The 22970-nt window shown below is 49.1% G+C and overlaps 1 protein-coding gene across 15 annotated transcripts in view; it reads left to right on the top strand.

Annotated features, from left to right (window-relative positions):
• Window positions 1-22970, top strand: part of FGFR2 (fibroblast growth factor receptor 2) — a 108233-nt gene that overhangs the window by 60249 nt on the left and 25014 nt on the right. For 6 of the 15 annotated variants that reach the window (XM_042960111.1, XM_042960108.1, XM_042960104.1 and 3 more), the window contains 3 exons: window positions 7991-8181; window positions 9287-9434; window positions 12883-13085. In XM_042960111.1, the coding sequence (XP_042816045.1) occupies window positions 7991-8181; window positions 9287-9434; window positions 12883-13085 (542 nt within the window). Of the gene's footprint in view, window positions 1-7990; window positions 8182-9286; window positions 9435-10692; window positions 10838-12882; window positions 13086-22970 lie in introns of all 15 variants that reach the window. The other 9 variants (XM_042960112.1, XM_042960109.1, XM_042960105.1 and 6 more) reach the window with 3 other exon arrangements.

Genomic DNA, 22970 nt, shown 5'->3' with positions numbered 1-22970 from the left:
GAAAGCAGCCTGTGGCTGGCCTTCGGGGTGACAGTCAGTTGACTGTCACAGCACAGAAGACCCCAGAGTGCCACAGTGAGATGGTTGGTATAAATGGAGATGTCTGGATCTTGATAGAAACACTTTTTCTTTCTTTCTCGCAGAGCCTCCTCCTTCTAGGGTTCTCTCACCCATACTTCTATCCCAAAGAAGTATGCAAATCGATGGGCCACATTGTGCCCCAGACATATTTCCCCTCAAAAAGAAAAAGTGGTATTTCGCTAGACGGGCATCGGATGTTATTCTGGAAGGTTCATTGGGCAGTTGTGCTTTCTTTGAAAAAGGAAGGCCTTCCTCATTTTATTGGGTTCAGTCTACACTCTGGACCGGGGCAGAAAAGTCAAGGATTTAGTCCTTTACATTTTACCTTCTGGCCAACAGAATGTATGACACTGTCCCCGAACGTTTGGTAGGGAGGGTTGCAGGCTGCCTTGGGGCATCTCATCTGGCTCAGAAAGTGAGAAGTGGAGCCTTCCATGAGCTCGGTGACCATTTGGAAGCTTCTCTTTTGGTGATGCTTCCGGCAAGGAGTATCCAGAATCCCTTCTATTTTCGGTGTCTGAGTTTGCCTCTAAGAAGACCAATGAGGTTTTATCATTTCGTGTACTTTGTACCAAAGGGAGGCATTTCTTGTTTGCTCAGATGGGCTGAAAGCTTTTACTTCTGTTTGAACCACCCCAGGAGCAAAATAAAACATCTAAGACGTAAGCGTGGTAGAGTTTTCTTGACTTCTTCTAGAATTAAGGCCTTTTGAATGAGGAAAGTTGATGAAGCCTGCGAACGTTAGTTTTGTAGACATCTTCTCGTGTCTGTACATATCGATTATTTCATTATCATTAGTGACCCGTATGCTCTTCTGTTTTGGATAGAGTGTAATTTACTTAATCATTTTCCCCCTGGGTGGAGACTTAGGCTGTGTTCCCGTTACAGAAGAGGCCACCGTGACAAGCTTTGCACACACCCATTTGTTGGCCACCCGGGTGACCATTTTTCTGGGACAGATTTCCAGAGGTAGACTAACCGGGCCCTCTTTGGTGTCGACAAAAGTATCTTCGACATAAAAAGCTTCACTGTGAGCGCTGCTGTATTTGGGGGACTCCCCGGTGATTTGATTTTTAGCTTCTTTGCAAACCGTTTGAGAGAAGATACTCTGATTTGGGGAGTTCAGCAAAAGGTATGTTTAGTTCCGGGACTTTGAAAAAACATCTCCGTCATACTCTTCCCAGGGAGGAAACCCAGCTATGCAGACTCCGGCTGATAATCTTGGCATTCCTGAAAGATGTCGCAGCCCCCTGCCCCCCATGGCTCGTGGCGTGGTGCTGAGGCTCTGTGATGTGGCTCCCAGCGTGACCGCGCTCAGCTGTGTTTACCCCAGCGCCACTGGAGCGAGCCTGGGGAGACTGACGTCTGAGTTTTGCATCAGCGTGAAAACCAAGCGCGAGATGGGGAGGGACCTTGTGCGGAGTCCTTTGTGTCAGGGCAGAGAAAAGCTGTCAGTAAACGGGACAAGATAAATACACTTAACTAATTGAGAAGGTAGGTTTTCCGCGACCCTAGAAATCGATCTTGTTCACTCTGATCACGTCACCTTTGCCGCTTCTCTCTTTTTAAAAAAAAAAATTGTGGCAAGGCGTGCATAACAACGAAACGGACCATTTTAGCCACTTTTGAAGGTACAGTCGAGTGGCATTAAATACAGTCACGTGGTTACACAACCTTCGCCACCGTCTAATCCCCAGAATTCTTCATCATCCCAGAGCCACGTCTCCTTTTAACTAAAGAAAAGGCATTTTTGAATTTTTTTTAGTTTATTTATTTTGAGGGAGAGAGAGCAGGGGAGGGGCAGAGAGAGAGGGAGAGAGAGAGAATCCCTAGCAGGCGGTGCAGAGCCTGTTGCGGGACTCAAACTCACGAACCGCGAGGTAAGGACCTGAGTCGAAATCGAGAGTCGGACGCTTAACCGACTTGAGCCGCCCAGGAAGGCCGCTTTTGAATCTAACTTTGACATAACTTTATGGTCACCTGAGCGTCTACCGTTCCGGTTTCACTCTGGAAGGCACAGAGCTCAGGGTAACATTTGGGGTGTAAGTGACACACAGCCCTCCTCCTGTAATTCGCCCAAGAAGACCTAAATTGACACCCAGCTGGTAGAAGCCACTCAGCCCCCAGCCACATAATACCGTCTGTGACATTAATTAGAGAAGGCGCTTTGCCTCCACCTGCTTTGGTCTTCCCAGGCCGCCCAGCCTCGGCCAGAACTTCACTCCGCTGTCCACCTCATCGAGCAAGCACAAAGGAATTAGTGGTGTTTTGCTTCTAGCATTTCACGTGGTGCGGCCCCCAGAAGTCACCGAGGGACTTCGGCGCTGGAGGGGAGACACTCGGGCTTTCCCCGGACGAGCTTGGTCTGCAGGCTTTGGTGTCTCTGTAGGAGAAATGCATATGTTTTGGAGGAAGCTAGATCCCCACCCAGCCCAGTTCTGCGAGACTTCCAGAATCAGGCAAGAGGCAAGTGAGGCTAAGCTAAGCTGAGGACAGAGAAAGAGCGACAAAGTGGTGACCTCCTACAAACGTGCATTTTTTTTTTTTTCTTTTTTAAAAAGTTATGCTGGGTGCTCCGTCTCCCAGGCCACTCCTGTGTTCTGGAAGGTGACGGAATAGCTACAGGTACTCGGACTGTTGCTAAAAGGGTGCTCCTTCCTTCCTGTTGCCTTCCCTCCAAACCTGGCCTTTTCCTCCTGATCAGTTTTAGTCCGGACCTCCCTCTGTGCTGATTTCGAGAGGCTGGAGAAAAGTTCGGGGACACAAAACTCGGAACCCTGCTAGATCTGTCCCGTCTGGGATGAGTGCATCAGGTAGAGTCTTGACAAGGCAACGCGCTCCTTCTGCTAATTGTAATTAGCACGAGGTCTTTAGCAGGCTAATGGGCGCCTCAGACTTCAGAGGGCTTTGATCACCTTATGCCAACTGGTTTAGTGTGCTTTTATGCAACAAAAGCGACCACTGCCTACCCTTCAGAGAATAAGCGAGGCTGGGCTTTAGGAAAAGCATTCTCTGGTGTTTTCACTTGTCCTCCAATTTGTAGATAGTTCTTTCCCCATCCAGACCCCTTGGAGTGGCTAAGAAACTGCCATTTTAGACGAAGGGTAGCTACGTTTTGATTTCAATTTTAAGACGGAACAGGCAAGGTTCTCCACACTCTGCGAGTGAGTGGGTGCCCCAGAGCAGGAGACGTGCTATTTCCAGATCCATACGGGGCACTCCGTGTGATTTGAGCCTCTTGGCATTTTGCTGCGGAGAGAGCAGCTTCGAAACGGTTCTTTGTGGCAAGCGCGGCTGCACTTTTGGGGAGAAATGCTCAGGAGACCAATGTGTGCTGGGAAACCAGCAGCTCTGGGCTTGATTAATTTATAGGTGTTATTTAAGAACCTGGTCTCCTTCTGATCCCCGGGATGCGTATTTACTGAGCCTGTAGACATGCTCGCTGGACGTTTTTTATGGCCTTTGCTATGTCAGAGCAAAAGTTGTAGATCTCTTACGAGCCAACATATTATTATGTCCAGAGGAGGGACTGGCATGTTATAAAGTTTCAGTGGTCAATTAACAAAGATTTATTCTTTGTCACTCAGGTATTTTTCTCTCTTTCGCCGTAATTACCTCGTGGAGCGAAGCAGGCTGTTTTTCCGCCCGCTCCTTCTGGTTGTGGCTCCGAGCTTTGGAGCAGGACTTGAGAAGGTCAGTCTCGAAGTGGAGACTCCTAGCCGCTGGGCCTTCTGCTTTGGGAAAGTGGACTCACTCAGAGCTCTTGACACGGGGGGGGGGGGGGGGGGGTGAGCGAAAACGTGGGGGAGAGAATGTGTTTTTTAAAGTGCATCAGCCTGTGTTTACTATGCACTGATTTGATGGGACCTCGTTCCAATAGTGCAGCCAGCTGCCTTCTCGGCACCCTGTGGGGTGCTTTCCATCCTGTCTCAAGTCGGAATTCACGCAGGGGCCTTAGAGTTGCTCTTTGGAAGGTTCTCAACCCCGTTCCAGGTCCGGGCACTGTCTTTCTGCAACCTGCTCAACTCAGAATGGATATTTTTTAAAAAACCTCCATAAGGGCACAGGGGTGAGCTGCTCATCAGCTTCTCTGTTTTCCATATATTTATTTCACTGCCCCTGCAAAGAGAGAAAAAAAAAAATCTGTTTTATATAAGATCAGAGAGTTAAACATGCTGTAAGAGAACCTTGCCCAAAACTGTAAATCCTTCCTGGTGGAGAAGCTGTGATTTTTGTTATCATGTAGAAGAACAAGAGATGGGCCAGGGGCGCCTGGGTGGCTCAGGGGGTTGAGCGTCCGACTTCGGCTCAGGTCGTGATCTCACGGTTCGTGGGTTCGAGCCCCGTGTCGGGCTCTGTGCTGACAGCTCGGAGCCTGGAGCCCGCTTCAGATTCTGTGTCTCCCTCTCTCTTTTCCCCTCCCCTGCTCGTGCACCGTCTGTCTTTCTCAAAAATAAGTAAACATTAAAAAATATAATAAAACAGATGGGCCAGCTCTGAGTTTTATTCTCTAATCCAGAGATAATTCATTGACTTATTTATTATTATTATTTTTTTACATTGGCTTGTTGTGCAAAGCGCTGGGAACCTGAGGAGTTTGCTCTGCCCAGGGCCTGGTGAGGTTGGGGGAGAGCACACTGGCTGTGGAGGGTCCTTATGCCACCATCACTGTCCTGTTCCTGTGGTATTTCCCAGGTGCCCACTGGGGCCTGGCCACGGAGGTCTCACCTCTTCGGGAGCCACTGCCTGTGTCCCGCTCTCACCCCAGGGTGAGAACTCCTGTTCTGATTTCTGTCCTCCCCCCTACTGCTGACCACCGCTCGGACGGGTCTGACAGACACCAGGGAAGAGTGATGGCTGCAGGATCCGAGATGAGGCTTACCATGCTTTGCAGATGCTGGCATCCCGGGACCTTTTCCAAGATGTTTGGGGCCTGCTCTCTGACTTGTTTAAGGGCAGAGAATAAGGTTGCAAAGGAAATCAAAGCCTGATGTGGAGAAACGAAACATGAGGCCTACTGACTTTTTAAAAACATTTTAAATAACATTCTCTAAGGTTTCATTTTATACCGAAGGCAGCTGTAATAAGTTTTGGAAGACGGTGTAAGGTTTCGATTACAGAGCGATCCCGCTTGCCGGTTTTTGTACCCAAAGTGAGAAAGGGCGGAGGGAGCCGGCGGGGGGTGGGGGGGGGGTGGGAGTGGGGGGGTGGGGAGTGGTTAAGGGGTTATTTTGTATAAGGTGAGAAAATTCGAGAGGATAAATTCGAGACTGCAAGCCGGCAACTTTGGCGTGTTGTAATTTGCAAATGCAATAACATTAAGCCATTGCAGAGGCTTTTTTTTTTTTTTTTTTTTTGGTGAAAATAGTCAAGATAGCAATGGAATAACTTAATAACTGGAACGCAGCGGCACGTCGACCGCAAGTAAAACAAGGCTGCAGGTCTGTAGTGGGCCCTGCCAGTGTTGCCCCAGTGACTACATTCCCTGCTGAAGGCTGGCGCGGGCCAGAGATGCCGGGCGGTCTGAAAGCAACCATTGTTCACAGGACATCATTATTTGGTATTACGTGCACAATGTTTGCTTGTGAAACGATTTATTAGAAACAAGTATGTTTAAGACGGAGAACTCGGTTTGAAATTCAGCTGATCTGGCTCATGACATTTAAGATTTTACAGTACCTTTGTTTCCGAGAATAAATATTTCGGTCCACTGTAAATATTTATCTTGAAAACACACAAGCACATGTACACAAAACTGGAACGCCGAGCCAGAGCATGAATTGATACCTAAAAGTCACTTCTCTCTGGGAACGAGGAAACCTCCTCAACATTCGGTATGTAGAAAAGGAGCGTATTTTGTGAGCTTGGCTGGCAGCATCCGGCCCGGAGGACAGATCCCCTCCCGCTACGTCTCTTGGGAGGAGGCCTGGCCAGGACAGTGCATGTGTGGACTTCACTCTGTTCTTCTCACGTGGATGGGGCTAGCCGGGATTTAAACCAGACCTGTCCCTGCCAGCTGCAAGCCGGGTCCCCGTGGCATCCAGCTGGCCGCCAGACCTGACCGGGAGGCTTGCTGTGGCCCATTCCTGGGATGATATATCAGCCGAAGAGGGAGGGTTTCTGGTGATTGAAGGGATCCCAGCTTTGAGATTTTCTGCCCACAAAACTAGGACCTCTGGGTTCTTTGCGTAGCCTACAGGGTAATGTCAGGCAAATGAATGACTTCTTTGGAGGCTCTGCAATCCTTATCTTTTTAATGTGAAAACGTAGGTGTCTGTGAAGTGATGGGAGACTCTGGAATGAAATGTGCTAAGAGTAACCCACTAGCATTTTTTCTTTCTCTATTCTTTTTTTTTTTCTTACGTTTTTAAAGACCAACAGGCTTGTGCAGTAAAATCAATTTGCACATGGTCTGGCTCGTGTCCAACAAATTCCACTAAATGATATTTTCATCTGAAAGGCCCAAATATAGAAGCACTTAGATATCTATCATTCTAACTTGCTATTTCCAGCCCAGTGCACAGGGATACCCAGGTGCAGGGTGGAGGCATCCTTGGTGTGGCGGGTCGGCTGGGATCTCCTTATTTCCCTTGGCCATTTTTTAAGCTGGGGTTCAATGCGGTGGTATCTGCGGTGTGGACAGAGATAAGGAGGCTGACTCACATGTGCATGTACACGGGGACGGGGTAATACGTTTGTGGGTCGACGGATGGGGGATTGGGTACGTGTGGCTCTTGCCCAAACTGCCACGTAGGAGGATTCCAGCCGCTTTGTGATCCTAGGGCCTTTGTGGACAGGATCACACAGCAGGCTGGTCTGTTATTCCCAGATTCTTGGGGACTCTTGTGTACGATGTCTCACAAACCTTGACACGGTTGCCTCTGCGGGACTTCTGCACAGACCACCTCTAAGCCAGAGAGGAACTTTGCCAGGTGTAAGACGAGGGATGTCTTTTGTTGAGAACTCTTTTCCTAGAGAGAGAGGCAAGGCACGTGAGGGTGGGAAGCATACCCTCGATGGGGCTCTCTCGAATGTGGCCTAGCACATCACCAGGATTGGGGAACTGATGTCTGTCTGTTTCTTTGGGTGCCGCGTCTGAATAAAGGATGTCTACTTGTGAGGTGTCTCAGCGGCTCAGTCGGTTACGCGTCCGACTTCGGCTCACGTCGTGATCTCGCGTTCCGTCCGTGAGTTTCGAGCCCCGCGTTGGGCTCTGTGCTGACAGCTCAGAGCCTGGAGCCCGCTTCGGATTCTGTCTCTTTCTCTCTCTCTCTCTCTCTGCCCCTCCCCCACGTATGGGTGAATAAAGAGTAAAATGGAGTAAATCCGTTGAAAAGAGATGAATCGGTTGTTCATTCAGGAGTTCATGACTTGGAGCTTGAGCGTTCAGTTTTTCTTTGCAAAACAAGAAATGAAGTCTTCTCAGAGCATCTTAGAGACGTTTCAGGAGCTACCGTGTCTGGGAGCCATTTGGGTGTTCAGGGCGCCTCTGTCTTGTCCCTTGCCTGCGACGTGAAGCTTATGGTCAACGTGAGTCTCCGATACGATCCCAAGTGGGACCCGCGAAGGGGCCCCCGTTCCCCTGCCGTTGTCTTTTGATTGTCAGAACCTTCTCCCTTGTTGGGTAGGTGGCCACGGACAACCAATAACTTGAGATACAAGCAGTTCTTCTCTCTGTTTTCTAAATAAGTATTCTTTTTACAAGGGTCGTGCTCCAGCAGGCTCCTTTGAAGTCGTTTTTGTTATGCATTGGGCCGCGGTGTTATTTCAAAGGAGTCAGCCAGCAGACTTGAGGCCTTTTTGGCTTGCGTTCACGAACAGCCTTCTGGACAACACAACTCATTTATCCGTCTTCCCCCACCTCCCCCTGCCCCGTCCCCGCTCCCCCTTCCCTCCCTCTCTCCCTCAGAGCGATCACCACACCGGCCCATCCTCCAGGCTGGACTGCCTGCCAATGCCTCCACCGTGGTCGGAGGCGACGTGGAGTTTGTCTGCAAAGTTTACAGCGACGCCCAGCCCCACATTCAGTGGATCAAACACGTGGAAAAGAACGGCAGCAAATACGGACCCGACGGGCTACCCTACCTCAAGGTTCTGAAGGTGAGGACTTTCTGAATCTGAAGGGACTCCACTCCGGGGGTCTCCGTCGTGGACTCGGGGACAGGTTCTTTGATTTCCTGTTGGTGTGAGAAAAACGATGCTCTTATTGGACCGGCCAGGAGAGAGTGTGTTTCGGGAATGAGCAGATTATTAGACTTGCTAGTAAAATTGCAGAAGGGACCCCACGGGGTGCTGGCAGGGCTATTCTAGTTGGAGTCAGAATAATTCATCTATTTATCAGCCCTGAGATCTCAGACGAGACGTTTAGGCTCGGCCGCACATCCATAAAAGCGGGGATTGTGCTGCTAGGTCCCCGGCAGGGTGGCTGTGCAGGGTCCACGCCATGGCGTGCACGGAACGAGCTTTGTAACCTCTAGGCATTGTACCAGTGTGCATCGTTAACACCGATGTCGTTCCCTCTTAACACGACGTTAGGGTCCGGTGGTAGTAGCCATCTTTTAGAAACCATTTACATTTTGCTTTCAAAAGAAAATTCCTTCCCCTTTGAAATCCATCCAAATGTGGTTTAGACACTAACCTTCAGAAAGTGTTTTTGCATTAGTGAGCTGCTGAACAAGGAAACTTTCTCCTTGTGTTTGTTAATTTGGTTCCTTGCAAGTCCCCGTGTTAATGGCATCAGCCTCTTTATTTTTTAGATCTGTCTTACTCTGCAGGATGGCGATAGCCAGCGGCAGCTAAGTCTGTACACCCTCTTCTCAGCCACTGCCTACCGTGTCTCCCGCATTTGGGTGCCCATAAGAGAACGTCCTTAAAAAGAACAGTCTTCCAGTAGAACCATAGGTAGCTCCACTAAGACCTCCCAACCAGTGAGAATACCCGTGCTCAAAAGAACTAGAAAACGACCAACCCGGAACTACCGGTCCATTCTGCTGGGTATCCATCACACCCTTCCATCCCTCTCCACGGGGTCACTTCCATTGTCCACCCGTTGGCTTACTTTGACCTTTCTGAACCCACAACCCGGTGAGGCAGCTGTTTAGACCTAACAGAGGCTGTTTTCTTGTGGTGCATTGGTGGTGGGACCCTAGACGGTACAAAGTTCCTCCTGGTTGGCCGTTATATTGTTCTCCTGTGTCTGTTCCAGCACTCGGGGATAAATAGTTCCAATGCAGAAGTGCTTGCTCTGTTCAATGTGACGGAGGCGGATGCTGGGGAGTATATATGTAAGGTCTCCAATTATATAGGGCAGGCCAACCAGTCTGCCTGGCTCACTGTCCTGCCCAAACAGCAAGGTAACAACGTTCTGTGTTTTTTTTTGTTTTTTTTTGTTTTTTGTTTTTTTTGTTTTTTTGTTTTGTTTTTTAAAGAAGGCTGGATATAGAAGCTGAAAAGACTTGGTGCTTTGAGAGACTGCAGGCAGCTTATAGGATACTCTGTGGCCTTGGTATATTCATAATAATCTTTCTCTGGTGATGCAGCTGGTATGATGCCAGTAGCCATGGAAAAATGCCCACGATGTTCAAAATGTTGCTCTAATTTCTTCCAAAGATTGCCTTCCACCCCCCACCCCCCCACCCAGTTTTTAAGTCGTTCCTTCTGGTTAACCTTGTTCGGGCTGCACATTCCCCATCGTTGTACATCTTCTGCATTTTAAATACACACCGGCATGCCTGGTTGAATTTGTGACGTTTGCATATCAGCCGAATTCGAACCGTCTCCTGCCGCAGATTTGTGGAGAAATATCGGCACCGTGTGATTTTTCCAGCAGAATGTTACTTCTTGGTGGTGTGACTGGTGCTCGTGAGATACTGTGCTTGATCTCGCCGTCCCATCGTCAAGCATAGTCCATTTTAATCAGTGCCCTGCTGGACCCTGTCAAAGGCAACAACAGGTTGCCTGCCTTAGTTTGTCACGACCCACACTTGAATGTTGATATTAATGAAAAAAAAAAAACCACCCCGTTTCTCTGCTACCAAGATCCTCCTTCTGTTGCTTTCCATGCAACATAAGTCAAAATGGTTACGCAGGAGTGAAAATTGGAGTCTGGTAGCTGACACGCAGTTCTACCCTGGTTGGTTCCCACCGGGCCGGAAGGGTAGGCCAGGTGTCCACCTGGGCTCGTGTCCAGTGTTTTGTTTTATAACACGGTCACTGAGACAGAACCATCCCTTTGTCAAGGTGGGAGTCTGCAGCCAACAGGACCAGAACCCAGCTTGGACTTTTGGGCGCCATACTTCTGGGAAACCATCCCTAAATCCAAAGCAAAACAAGGACTAAGAGAATGGATCTCTGTGGGTTGATTTTTCCATGCGTTTGATTGCATGCATGTCTAGGTGGTGAAGCCGGTGTGGTGACGGGGCCTGTGGAGGTGAGCTGCTCAGTGTCGTTCCGTGTCTCTCGGTTGTGGGCTCTGTGGACGGGCTGCAGTCGGAATCTTCTGGTGGCCAGCACCTGCCGGAGCCCCCGGTGTGATGCCTCATGGTTCCACGGCCCCCTCCACAATCATTCCTGGGTCGTCTAGCCTTTTCTCTTGCTTCCCTTGTTTTCTAGGCCGCCGGTGTTAATACCACGGACAAAGAGATTGAGGTTCTCTATATTCGGAATGTAACTTTTGAGGATGCTGGGGAGTATACGTGCTTGGCGGGTAATTCTATTGGGATATCCTTTCACTCAGCATGGTTGACAGTCCTGCCAGGTACATCCTGCTCTTTCTCTCCACGGTTGTTGCCCTTTTCTTGGTTGATGCTACAAAATTAACACCGCTTCTGTTCGCAGAAAATGGCCCCTTTTATCCCGGCATAGAGATTTTTTTAAAAATGTCTAAAATGATCCCCCAGGGATAAGACAGTTGCCTTTGGAAATTTCACTCACAATGAGATCCCACCCTCACGTGAATGATCAGGTAAAATTTCATCCTTAAAAAACCCAAAGGGATCTTAACATTTATCGTGAGTCACGGAGTCAACGTACAAATTCTCGCCCGTCCCTGTTTCTCTTAAGGAAGACGTTGACATTACTTCGTAACGTACAAAGTAGTTTTTTCTCATCTCAGATTCCATTTCGCTGAAATCCCATGTGTACTTTTATTACTTTGCTCCACTGTCTCTTTTTTAATGATATGAAAATAGATGGATGTCTGCCGAGGTGCCGGGGGAGCCCCACCTCTGCACAGAGGCTGTACAGAAGCAGTGTGTTACCTACCTCGGGAATCGGTGGCTTGCCGTGTGTTACAATAAAGTGGGCCCTCGGCTTGCTTTTCCTGCAAAGCATGCTCTTGCCATCTCGGGCTTGATGTTATTTCTGCCCCGTGGAGAAATCAACATCGGTGAAGCCCCGTTGCCTAAATATTGCTGCTGCCTAGATCTTTAACCGACATCTCTGTCCTAGTCGAACTTTTCCTGATAATCCCTACCTACTGCCTCTGTGCCTTTGTCATTGCCTTCGTGAAACTGCATAGACTGACTGGTTTGCCAGCTCGGGATGTCCCACGGCCGTTATTAATTGCTTATGTTTCGAGGGCCGTGCCTACCTGCATGCTTATCGTGTATCCCGTCAAAATAAATCGATCGTTTCATTTTGTGCTGTGTTGCTGGAGGTTTTGACTGTCATGCAAGTCTTTTTCTGGTTACAACGCATAAGCTTTAAATAATACCATTTGCATCCAGTTTGCCTTTTGTCGTGAGTCTGCTCTGTGAATATTTGCTTTGAAACAGCGAGATGCCTCTTACGTTGAGCTTGCTTTTTTACCTGTAGTACTGCATTCCGCAGGTGCGTAGTTGGCCCCCCTTAACCAATTGGCCCGACGGTACTAGCACATTAACTGTAAGAACACAGCTTGAGGAAAGTACTGTTCGGAAATACCCTGCCTGTAGCTTGATGAGCCTTGAGGACGAAGGAGGGAGCGGGTATCATTTATTGGAAGTTGGTAGACGAACGTGCTACCCACATGGAACACCATTTCTGTGTTCAACAGAAACACTGTAGTGACATCAGTATAACCAGAAACACAAATTTCAGATGGTAATCGATGAGGGAACATTACCAGCTTTTCATGGCATGGGCATAGCGATTCTATACTAACAGCAATTTGGTCTTTAAATGAAATGCATTTATTTGTGGAGTTGAATACCAGGCTGGACTGTATTAAGAAATTTGAAACTTTTCCGGGCCAGCCCTACTAGATGAATATTTATTTCATTTCATGTGAAAATGTGTTCGTCTGGGGTAAATTACCCTGTCACAGCTTCCTTTGGAAGAGCTTTATCCAAATAAGAGTGATCCCTTCAGATGCAAAAGTGGGCACTGTTTATATTTAAGAATTTTAAATTTGATTGGCCTCAGAGACCACCGTGGAAGACAGTCCGTTTTTTTGTAGGTGTGGTTGACTGTCGCATTGTGCCCGAAGGCCTAACAGAATGTAGCCTTGTAGCCTGCTCTTTGTGCCTTGGTGGGAGCTAGTCCACCGTGATCTCTGCATTGCAGAGGCCCCTTGAGGCTAGAGAGAGTGGCCGTGTGGGCCCTGGTGGTAAAACAAGGAGCCCTTGGTTGCTCGCCTTCACGGGGAGAGGTGCACGGCAGGCCCGTAGCCCGGGCCTTTCTGCAGCCCCGAGTCATTAGGGAAACCTGTCCTCGGGAATGGTCGTCACCTTGTGTTTCGTTTAACTGTGCCAGGGCGCATCAAGCCCGTGTCCTAACTCTGTGGCCTGCTTATCTATTCCTCCCCTGTGGTCTGCACTCCAGCTCCTGTAAGAGAAAAGGAGATTACGGCTTCCCCAGACTACCTGGAGATAGCCATTTACTGCATAGGGGTCTTCCTAATTGCCTGTATGGTGGTGACGGTCATCCTGTGCCGAATGAAGACCACGACCAAGAAGCCGGACTTCAGCAGCCAGCCCGCTGTGCACAAGCTGACCAAGCGCATCCCCTTGCGGAGACAGGTAACAGAAAGTAGATAAAGAGTTTGAAGAACTTTACTCCTCCCCCGTATCCCAGCCAGCCCTTGGGTCTTTTTCTCTGCTCTGGTGCCATCTGCTCCTGTGAGCTTTCACTGTGTGAGTGGCCCCAACATGCCTCTTAGTGGCCGTCCAGTTAGTATTTGGGGCTTGGAGAGTCAAGTCGTGGTGCCCCGGGGCGGGACGGGGTGGGGGGTCAGTCGAGTCAAGTTCCAAGGGCCGGAGAGCATGATGGTGGGAGACTCTCGGAGCTAATCAGCAGAACTGGAAATAACACAGGGAGGCAACGCCCTTGTGTCTTTGAGGCTCAGGTGTAGCGGTCTTTTTGAATCATAGGCCACTTTTGTCCCCTGCGATCTAATGCCTTTTTTTGAGACCGGCTTATGCCACGACTTAGAAAGACAGGGGAGCTAGTTCTCATTGACTTATTTTTTTTTTTAAATCAAGGTCAGAAACTTAGGCCCTAAAGATGGATCTGAACTACCGCTTGATTTAAACCAGACTGCGATGTCTGTCTTGACTGGGTTTTGGCTCGACCTCTCTGATTCTTAAAATAGAAATGTATGCATATATTATGTTATTGTTAATCGTTCACAAGTGTGGCTGTGGATTTGGTGGTAGAATGATTGTTGTATTGAACGAGCAACAGATTGTCTTCAGCCTCGTGTCTGGTCTTTGGCGGTCACCTTTTGCTCTTGTGTGTGTCCTGATTGGTTTAATTTTGCTTTGGGGAGACAGGGCAAGAGAGCCCCTGCACCTCTGCTTTAAACCAAGGCTCCAAAGCCGAGTGGGACAGGATACGCTTTGACCCTTTCCTCTGTGTGTTCGTGAAGACAGAAGGGGAAGGCAGATGTGAACGGAAAGTGTCTACAAGCAAAGTATTTGGAGCGGTGTTGTTTCTTTTGAAACAGCAAGTAAGATGGCCAACTCACTGGCTCTGTTTCAGTGCACGCTTTAGTAGAATTTACAGGGCATTTGTTAAAATTGCAGATTCCTCCGTCCCAGCCCCAGAGATTCGAGTTCGGTAGGTCTTGAATGGGGCCAGGGATCTGTATTGTGTGTAAGCAGGTCCTTCGGCGATTTTGAACTGCACTCCGAGAAACTCTGGGTTAATCCCAGCTCTGCCCCTCCCGGGACTTCAGGTGGCGATGACATTTTCTGGATCGGGCATTAGGACGGATTAGGAACCAGTTGGCCAGCCGCGGTTTTGGCATGGCACCGGCTGTTCTCGACCCAGCTCCGGGCTCCGGGCTGAATGGGTCCTTGTTGACTCGTTGGAAGCCACGTATCAAGCAGTTCTTTATTCTTCCTAGAGGCCGAGGATAGCATTTGGAGGGTGTGTCAAGTGCAGGTGATTGCCCAAATTGTATGAAGAGCAAGGGAAATAAAGGTGCCCATTGGGTCCCTCCTGCCACCAAGAATGCTATTGTTACTGAAACGACACCACTGTCATTCTTGGGGCTAGGGAAATAATGATGGGGCTGCTTGTCCGACTTTGGGAGAGGCCAGTTTGGAAGGTGACTCTCACATGGCCAGGTGGCGCCTTCAGTGACATTCAGGTGCTGTGACCACCCGTTCCCCTCCTTCCTCCTTTCCAGTTACCTCCGGGCCATTCTTACAGCCACCGCCTTGAGAACCTGACCTCAGAGAGTTGAAGAAGGGAGTGGTGTTCCCATCTCTATGATTTGTTGTTTTTTCCTACCAGGGGAAAATGCTACCTTCTGGAGGAAACCTGCAATTTGGTGTAGCTAGACGATTGTCCCATAATGATTTCATCATCTTTTTCTCTGCAGCTGTTACAGTGCTCTTTTTACTTCCATGTAAAAGATGCAGCTGCCCTTAAAATCTCCTTGACTCAACCAACCCTAGTCATCGTATTTTCGTTTCTCTTCGGCTGACTGGCCTTTCGTCTTTGTCTGTCTCCACCTCGGTTGATCATGCTTCCTTCGTGTCCCTGTGTGATCAAAGGGAACATTAGGTCGTCTTTTTTTCTCCCCCTGCCCTCGCCTGCTTCCTTTCTTTATCATAATTTCCTGAGGGCTTGGTCTGACCCAGGTTCTGCGCAAGATACGGCCTGTCACCTTCACCAATTGTTCCAAGGTGATTTGGGGGCCATCATATGTAGTGGTCTTGGGTTTTAGTAAGGTCAAGTAGAATAAAGAAGCAGAGGAAAGCGCACAAATCTCTGGGAGATTCATTTATTTGGGGGGATGCTGACACACCTCAGCTCCTCATATATGTCGAAATGGGTTGTGCGATTCTTTACGAAGAATGCGCCGTCAGGACGCACGGCCCCTTTGGTAGAGGAGGAGGTGCCTGTCAGGTATCTGGGGACAAGAGGGTTATTGGAGTGTAGCTGGAGTGAAAAGCCCCATAAAGGCCGGCAGAGATGTTGATGACAGAGAAAATACCACGGAGATGCCAAGCATACTTTCCCCTGGCGACAGGTGAGCCTGTGACCAGATGTCTTAAGGATGGGCTGTTCCTAGTTACTTGCGAGGCCACTTTTCATGCTGTATTAGCCCAGCCTCCTCTATGACGCAGGTAACACCGAGAGTCTTCATGATGGAGACCAAGTATTTGCTTCTTGGCCCTGACCCTCCCCCCTCCACCAGCACGCACGTGCACACGCACGCGCGCACACACACACACACACACACACACACTCCCCGCATCTCACTCAACCCCATCAATCACTGTCCTCCTTTTAGAATGAGAGGAGTCATGTTTTTTCTTTTCCTTTTTTTCTCTTTCTTTTTCTTCTTCTTCTTCTAATCCTACTGTGAGTGTTTCCTTCTTGACATTTACTGATTTGGACCGGACTTAACGGTTACAGGATGTCTCCGTTTGTTATTTTTTTTTTGAGTCAAAAATACTTTGCTCCAGTAGCTAGAAGAAGTTCCTTGTGTTCATTTCCCAGTAATTGTGAGTTTTTTGAGGCTCTTTATGCATTTTGATGCTTGAGGAAAGAGAGAACTTTTTAGTCGGAGGAGGCAGGTGGCAGCCGGCGTCTCCCCGTGTCCCTTGACAGGGGCTCATGCTGTTTTCAGTGCCGGGGCTCGGACACCAGGCCGGCCACTTGCTCACCTGCTCCTGTTCCTTTGGCATCAGCGTGATCAAGGGGGCCAGCCCAGAGGGGGTGTCCTCATGAGCGTGTCAGCTCTCGAGCAGGTGCCCAGGCTGCCAGGGGACAGCCACAGTCATTGTGAAGCAGCCTTTATACACCCACGAGTTCAAGAGAGGGCTTCTCTTTCTGTGAGCTGCACACATCAGCAGGGCATTCGTGGGGAGGGGTGTAGAGGAAACTGAGGGTGTTTGTTCAGGAGGCATGTGGTATTGCTGGGTTTGGTGAATCAGTTTTTCGGTGAGTACGTAAGTTTCCTTCTCTGGAGCCAGAAGTTTCCATAGGGCAGGATGGACATTTAGCTTTTGCCGTAAACAGATAAAACCGTCTCCTGGGTAGGGGCACACATGTGCATGCAAGGCACACTCCTGCTACTACTCACCTCTGAGAAGGGCCCCCAGGGTCTTTTTCTGAGGCTTTGCTTTCACCCTCTTGGTTGCTGATATGGGTAGATCGAGGTCCTCTTGTTTTTAATGTTTTATTTATTTTTGAGAGAGAAACAGAGTATAAGCAGGGGAGGGGCAGAGAGAGAGGGAGACATAGAATCTAAAGTAGTCTCCAGGGGGGCCTGGGTGGCTCAGTCGGTTGAGCATCCGACTTGGGCTCAGGTCTCAGGTCATGATCTTGCAGTTCGTGGGTTGGAGCCCCGCCCCGGGCTCTGTGTTGACAGCTCGGAGCCTGGAGCCTGCTTCGGATCCCGTGTCTCCCTCTCTGTCCTGTCCCTCCCCTGCTCACATTCTGTCTCTCTCCGTCTCAAAAATAAATAAACATTAAAAAAAAAAAGTAGTCTCCAGGCTCCGAGCTGTCAGCACAGAGCCGACGCGGGGCTCGAGCTTAGGAGCCATGAGATCATGACCTGAGCTGAAGTCAGACGATTAACCAGCTGCGCCACCCACGTGCCCCAAGGTCATCTTTTTTTTTTTTTAACAATATCTTTGAGATAAGTGGCATGTTCCCAGGGACCTCACGAACGGGACAGAAGCTGTGGGGGGACCGGCTGGGTGCGTGTGATTCAGGAGCCAGTTCTTGGGGGCTGTGCCTTCGTGGGTATTAAACACGCTGAACTCTGTGAAGGAGGGTTCCATTTCTAGAAGCTCATTCATTGTCTAGCAGCTAAATGTCATGATATTGGGAGATTCTCCACCTTTTGGTTAGTCAGATGGTCTAATGAAATCTCCCTGGTTCCAGAAAACGCTTGGGTTATTAGGGTAGTCATGGATGGCTAACTGGAACCTTCCCTTCCATGTGGGTGCCTCGCCCTCCCTGGTTCCCACTGGGCTGTTAGCTCCTCTCAGCCTCTGAAAGATAGGACAGTTTGAGATCTGATTTGGATTTTGGCTGATGGGATCTTCTAAGAAGCACCAGCCCATCCAGGACCGGTGAGTCATTGCTTTGATGGGTTTACTCATGGAATCCAGGCTGCAGCCCGGGGGAGGCAGAGACCTGGTGAGGGAGAAAACTGATAAACCGCCTTGCCTGATGACTTAAATATTGTTATGGAGGGAAACAGAATCCAACCCCAGAAACGCCTCAAACCTTTATCCCAGCCGCCTGATTTGAGGTGGTGAAAACATTTTGTTTGGCCATTGGGGAGGGGTGGACAGGGCTTAGAGCACAAGTATGTTAACTCGGGGCCTTAATGTTCTGGTTTAGGGGATCCCCAGCTTCAGAGTCAGGAATTAGTGACACCCGTGTGTCACCCCTCTCCTCCTTGCTTCTATCTGCCCTGTTTTCTGTGAGTCCCCCTACCCTCCCTTTGTTCAGTCTACTCTGGTATACAGAGATGACTCTCTTTCTTGGTGGCCCTTTAAAAGGAAAAGAAGAAAGCCACTTCCTTGCTTAGTTTCCCATATATACCGTGGAAATACGCGAAACGCACCTTTCGTTAGAAGTTTGATTTATGGCACGTGTTAAAGAGAGTCCGGAAAGGGGGGAGCTGAATGGAGACAGAAAACAACATACATGCTAGAATCGTGCCTGCCAGGATTGAGGAGTGGGAAGGCGGTTTATTTGAGTGTGTTAGTGTGTATTGTTCGCCAGTAACTTAATTATCGCCATTGGTGGACTACTTTTAAATTAGATAGAATGTCCAATGGGGTAGATAATGATTTTGTGCAAAAAAAAAAAAAAAAAAAAAAAAAGCGATAGTCTCCTAGTCCTGAATTAGTCCAGGGATTCACAGGTGGACAGTGGGGATTACTTGAGGGTCCCGAAGGAAAGACACTCTAGCAAAACACAGTATTTCGTAGAGGAATCAGTCGCCTGCAGAAGATTGTACCCAGCCCCGGAAACACATTCGCTCTCAGCAGAAGCAGAGTGAAGAGAAAGCCAGCCAGAGGTTACAGTCCCAGAGGGGATTTTAAAAGCTCAGTAAAAAACGCGTGGAGGTCAAATTAAGATACACCTTCACAGACAGTGATCAGATTCTATAGTTTCTTATATACTTCTGGCATTTTCTTACCTTTCTTCCCCTTTGTGCTTTTTACAAGAGTATTTTCCAGATTTGCACATTGAATGTAAACCTCTACCCTTAATCGGGACAAAACCTTCATAAGTAACCCTTTCTGTAAACACGGTTTTAAAGTTTGAACGGTAGTGATAGCAACAAAGTTCGTAGAGGGCTTCGGTTTTAAAAGCTTGGACACGAAAACCTTGTGGAGATCGTTCGGAGGAAGCTGCACATGTACGTGAACTTTTGCCATGGGTTTGTGGGCAGAGATTCCTTACGGGTCATAGGTTAGCCGCAGAGCAGTTAACTTCTGACTGGTAAGTTTTTCTTTTCTTCAGCAGCCCCTAAGCCATATTTGTCATTAGGACGTTCTTACGCTTTCCCCCTGCCCCGGGACCGACCCCTGACTCCTGGATCCTTAATTTCTTGGGTTTGCTCTTTGACTTGCTGGAGCCCCGGCCCATCCCGGCTGTGAGCAGAGGGTCTCATCTTCCAAACCAGGAAGGCACGTCCTGTCCTGCAGTCAGCCTTCCCTGCCGGTGGGGTTTCGGTCTTCCCAGAGCGCACAGTGTGACAGCATCTCCCACACAAAACGCCCGCAAGCTGCAGATCTTCCAGGTTCCCTGGGGGGGCTGCCGGTCCCGAGCTCCCTTGGATCTGGGCAGCCAAGGATTCTGAAAAGGCGCTAGGAGAAACAGTCGCGACGTTGGTAGCAAATATCAACCGAACTCTTCGCCAGTGCCAGGCTCAGCACTAAATGCTTTATGGGTGTGACCTCATTTTCCCCTCATGGTAAGTCTGTGGGGTGGGAACTTTCCTGGTTTCCTTTCAACGGGTAGGAAACTCTAGTCTAGGAAGGTTACACGACTTCCAAAGCGCTCACAGTTGGCCAACGTTGGAACTGGCACATAGCCCCCCGGGTGGTGCCGTTGGTCAGAAAGCCACCACCTGAGTGGAGCCCCATGTCATAAGCAGTTAGCAGAGGAAGGGTACCAACCAGGGTTGGCTGCTAGGCCAAGCCCGGTCACCGGGGTGCCCAGATGGGAGGATGCAAAGATGCCACAAAACCCAGCCCGGTAGTGCTGGGAAAGGTTGCAAAAGCAATGCTCTCGTTGTTTTGTTTTGTTTTGTTTTGTTTTGTTTTGTTTTGTTTTTTTTAGTTTATTTATTTTGAGAGAAGGAAAAAGAGAGAACACGAGCAGGGGAGGGGCGGAGAGAATCTCAGCACAGAGCCTGACACGGACTCGATCCCATGACCATGAGATCATGACCTGAGCCGAGATCAGGCGTCAGTTGCTCAACTGACCGAGCCACCCAGGCGGCCCATGTGATCTGGTCATTTCTAACTCCTTTAGAAGTCACTGTATGTCAAGCACGTGTGCTCTGCTGTTTTTCCCCCTCCTGGGACAGTTCTACCTTCCTCAATTCAGATCCCTACCATTCTAAAAAATATTTTTATTGTTAAAGAAAGTGCTTCTTCTAGGGGCGCCTGGGTGGCTCAGTCGGTTGAGCGTCCCGACTTCGGCTCAGGTCATGATCTCACAGTTCGTGGGTTCGAGCCCCGCGTCGGGCTCTGTGCTCTGACAGCTCAGAGCCTGGAACCTGCTTCAGATCCCGTGTCTCCCTCTCTCTCTGCCCCTTCTCCGCTCATGCTCTGTCTCTCTCTGTCTCTCAAAAATGAATAAACGTTAAAAAAAAAAAAATGCTTTTTCTAAAACCTAAAAAGAAATACATATGCCTGGTGATAAAACTCAAACGACTTGGAAAGTTCTGAGGTAAGATGAGTTCTGCCCCTTCCCTCAACTGTGAGTCTTCTCTCTCTCTCTCCCCCCGAAGGTTAGCCATTATTCAATCTCTTCTATATCATTCCTGAAAGTTAAAAAAAAAAAAAGGTTGTGTTCTCACGCCCCACATGGGGAGGCCGCTCTCCTATGCCATACCCTGTACTCCTTGCTGCTGCTAAGAGCAGAGTTTTGAGGACATGCCTCTTTTACCCAGAACTGTGCCCCCTCTTACTTCTCCGTGGGGTTTCCCCTCATCGTCATCGATGGCAGCACACCAGATACAGCGATAGTGGAATTCTGGAATTCCTGCGGGTCTGATGACGACAGACTACACGGCTGGCCTCGCGGAGAGAGTCCTGGCTGCAGGATTTGCCAGACCGCGGCCGTTGGGGGCCTGTATCGTCTCGTCCCAAGACTGATTTTTCCAAGTCTGGTTGGTTCTTGTTGCCTGTGACCCTCAGGGACAAGTTCCCATTGCCGTGAATGGTGACCTTTGCCTCTTTGCGTGGGAGAACTTTCCGGAAGGCCGTTTTGTCTTTGACAACACCAGCCTCCTTCTGTATCCATAGCACATGGCCTTGGTGCAGGGTGCTAGGGTTTGGGGAAGCATCTTTGGCCAAACCCAGTCCTGAATCTTTCTGATTCCTTCTCTGCGGATGGAGCTCAGGATGTTTGTGTGGTCGCTGAAAACTGTGTACATCTTGATGTTTTTTGAGAGACCCTGGTTTCTGAGAGCGCTGTAGCTGAGGCCGTGTAGCGCAGTGAGTTGGGGCCCATGTGGAGTCTGGAGGGGGTGTTCCCGGTTGTCTGTTTGGCCAGGGTGCCGTCCCTGCCTAGTCCCTGGCATTAGTGGGGAGCAGGACTGGATTCCACGGGAGTTCACACAGTTACCTTTTGTCCTTTCCTCCTCCTGCCACTTGAGTGCTTAGACACTTGGGTGTGAGGCCTCAGCCTCTTGGAGCCGAGTCTATCCGTGAGGTCTTTCTCAGCTCCAAAAGTTACGATTCTTCAGCTCCTTTTTAAAAAGTTATTTTTAAATTGCTTCCAGCAAATAACTTTGCTCATACTCTGCATGTAAAGCTTAAGAGTAAATGCCCCTGTCAAAAGACCGCTCAGAAGGGCTCAGAAATGTTCTCTTGTACGTTTTAAAAGATGATAGAAATTCTGGGTTAAAAATCCCATATGTCTTGATTTTATTTTTTATTTATTTTATTTATTTTTGAGAGAGGGTGAGCATGAGCAGGGGAGGGGCAGAGAGAGAGGGTGAAAGAATCCCAAGGAAGCTCTGAGCTGTTAGCCCAAAGCCCGATGTGGGGATCGATCCCCAGAACCGTGAGATCATGACCTGAAGTCTAGAGTCAGATGCTTAACTGACTGAGCCAAACAGGCACTCCATACATCTTGATTTTAATACCGAAACCAACTTCCTATTCCTAAAATGACTCCACCTCAAACCCCCACCCCAGTCCGTTCTTGGGCTCTTCTTGGATTTCTCCCTGCCTTCAGGGCACTTTGGGCTTACAGAGGAGAGAATGAAGATTTTTTGTCTCAGGAAAGTATGGGTCTTCCTGTTCCCGGCGGGAATGGTTCAAACTCTACCTCGCGAAAGGTCATCGCAACTAAGTACGTTTATCTGCCCTCGGTCTTTGCCACCTTAACTTCAAAGGTATGTTTGGGGGCGCCGGGGTGGTTCAGTTGGTTATGTGTCTGGCCTCAGCTCTGGTCATGGCCTCATAGTTTGTGAGTTTGAGCCCCACATCAGGCTCTCTGCTGTCAGCACAAAGCCTGCTTTGGATCTTCTGTCCCCCTCTGTCTGCCCCTCCCCCGCTCATTCTCTCTCTCTCAAAAAAAAAAAATAAATACAACTTAAAAAAAAAAAAAAAAAGGCGTGTTTGTAAGCATAGCCGGAGAGTCCTGTTGACCTGGGCAGTCTTGCAGGGGACAGAACCAGAGAGGAACTGCGGGCTGCTTTGATGGACCACGTTAAGCCTCATGTTCCAACTTTCTTGAGCCAAAGTCTTGTTCGTGGTTTAGAGTGAGGTGGTGATCAAGCGGCCCACAGTTGTACCAGGATGGTGTAGTCATCCTCGGGATTGGCCTTCAAGTGGGCTCCACATGTGTTTTCCTTATAGAAACTAGCCCAGGAAAGACACAGTATTTAAGAAGTAACCGTTTTGTCAGACGCAGACTGAAATGGTTGGGGGGTGAATGAGAAAACTCGGTGTAGCCCTTGCAGTCTTCAGATGGAAGAGGGGATTTCCCACATGATTATGAATACAAGGAGGCATTTTTTTTTTCCTTTCTCCCTGACTCTTCGCCCCACGCTTTCAATCCATTAGTCTCTACAAAGAGGCAGTTGATTTCCATCGAATGGCCTGGGCATCACCGGTTCCCAGAAGGACTAGGGGGGAAGCAGAGAATGGCCCTCAGTGCCTGGGTCTCCGGTGACCTTGAATTAAGACCCTTGGAGCTATGGGATGCCCTTCACATTCAAATCCTAGAGCTAGTTCCTTGAGACA

The sequence above is a fragment of the Panthera tigris genome, chromosome D2 (genome assembly GCF_018350195.1).
Source record: "Panthera tigris isolate Pti1 chromosome D2, P.tigris_Pti1_mat1.1, whole genome shotgun sequence".
NCBI lineage: Eukaryota > Metazoa > Chordata > Mammalia > Carnivora > Felidae > Panthera > Panthera tigris.
This window is presented reverse-complemented; position numbering and strand designations above follow the sequence as displayed.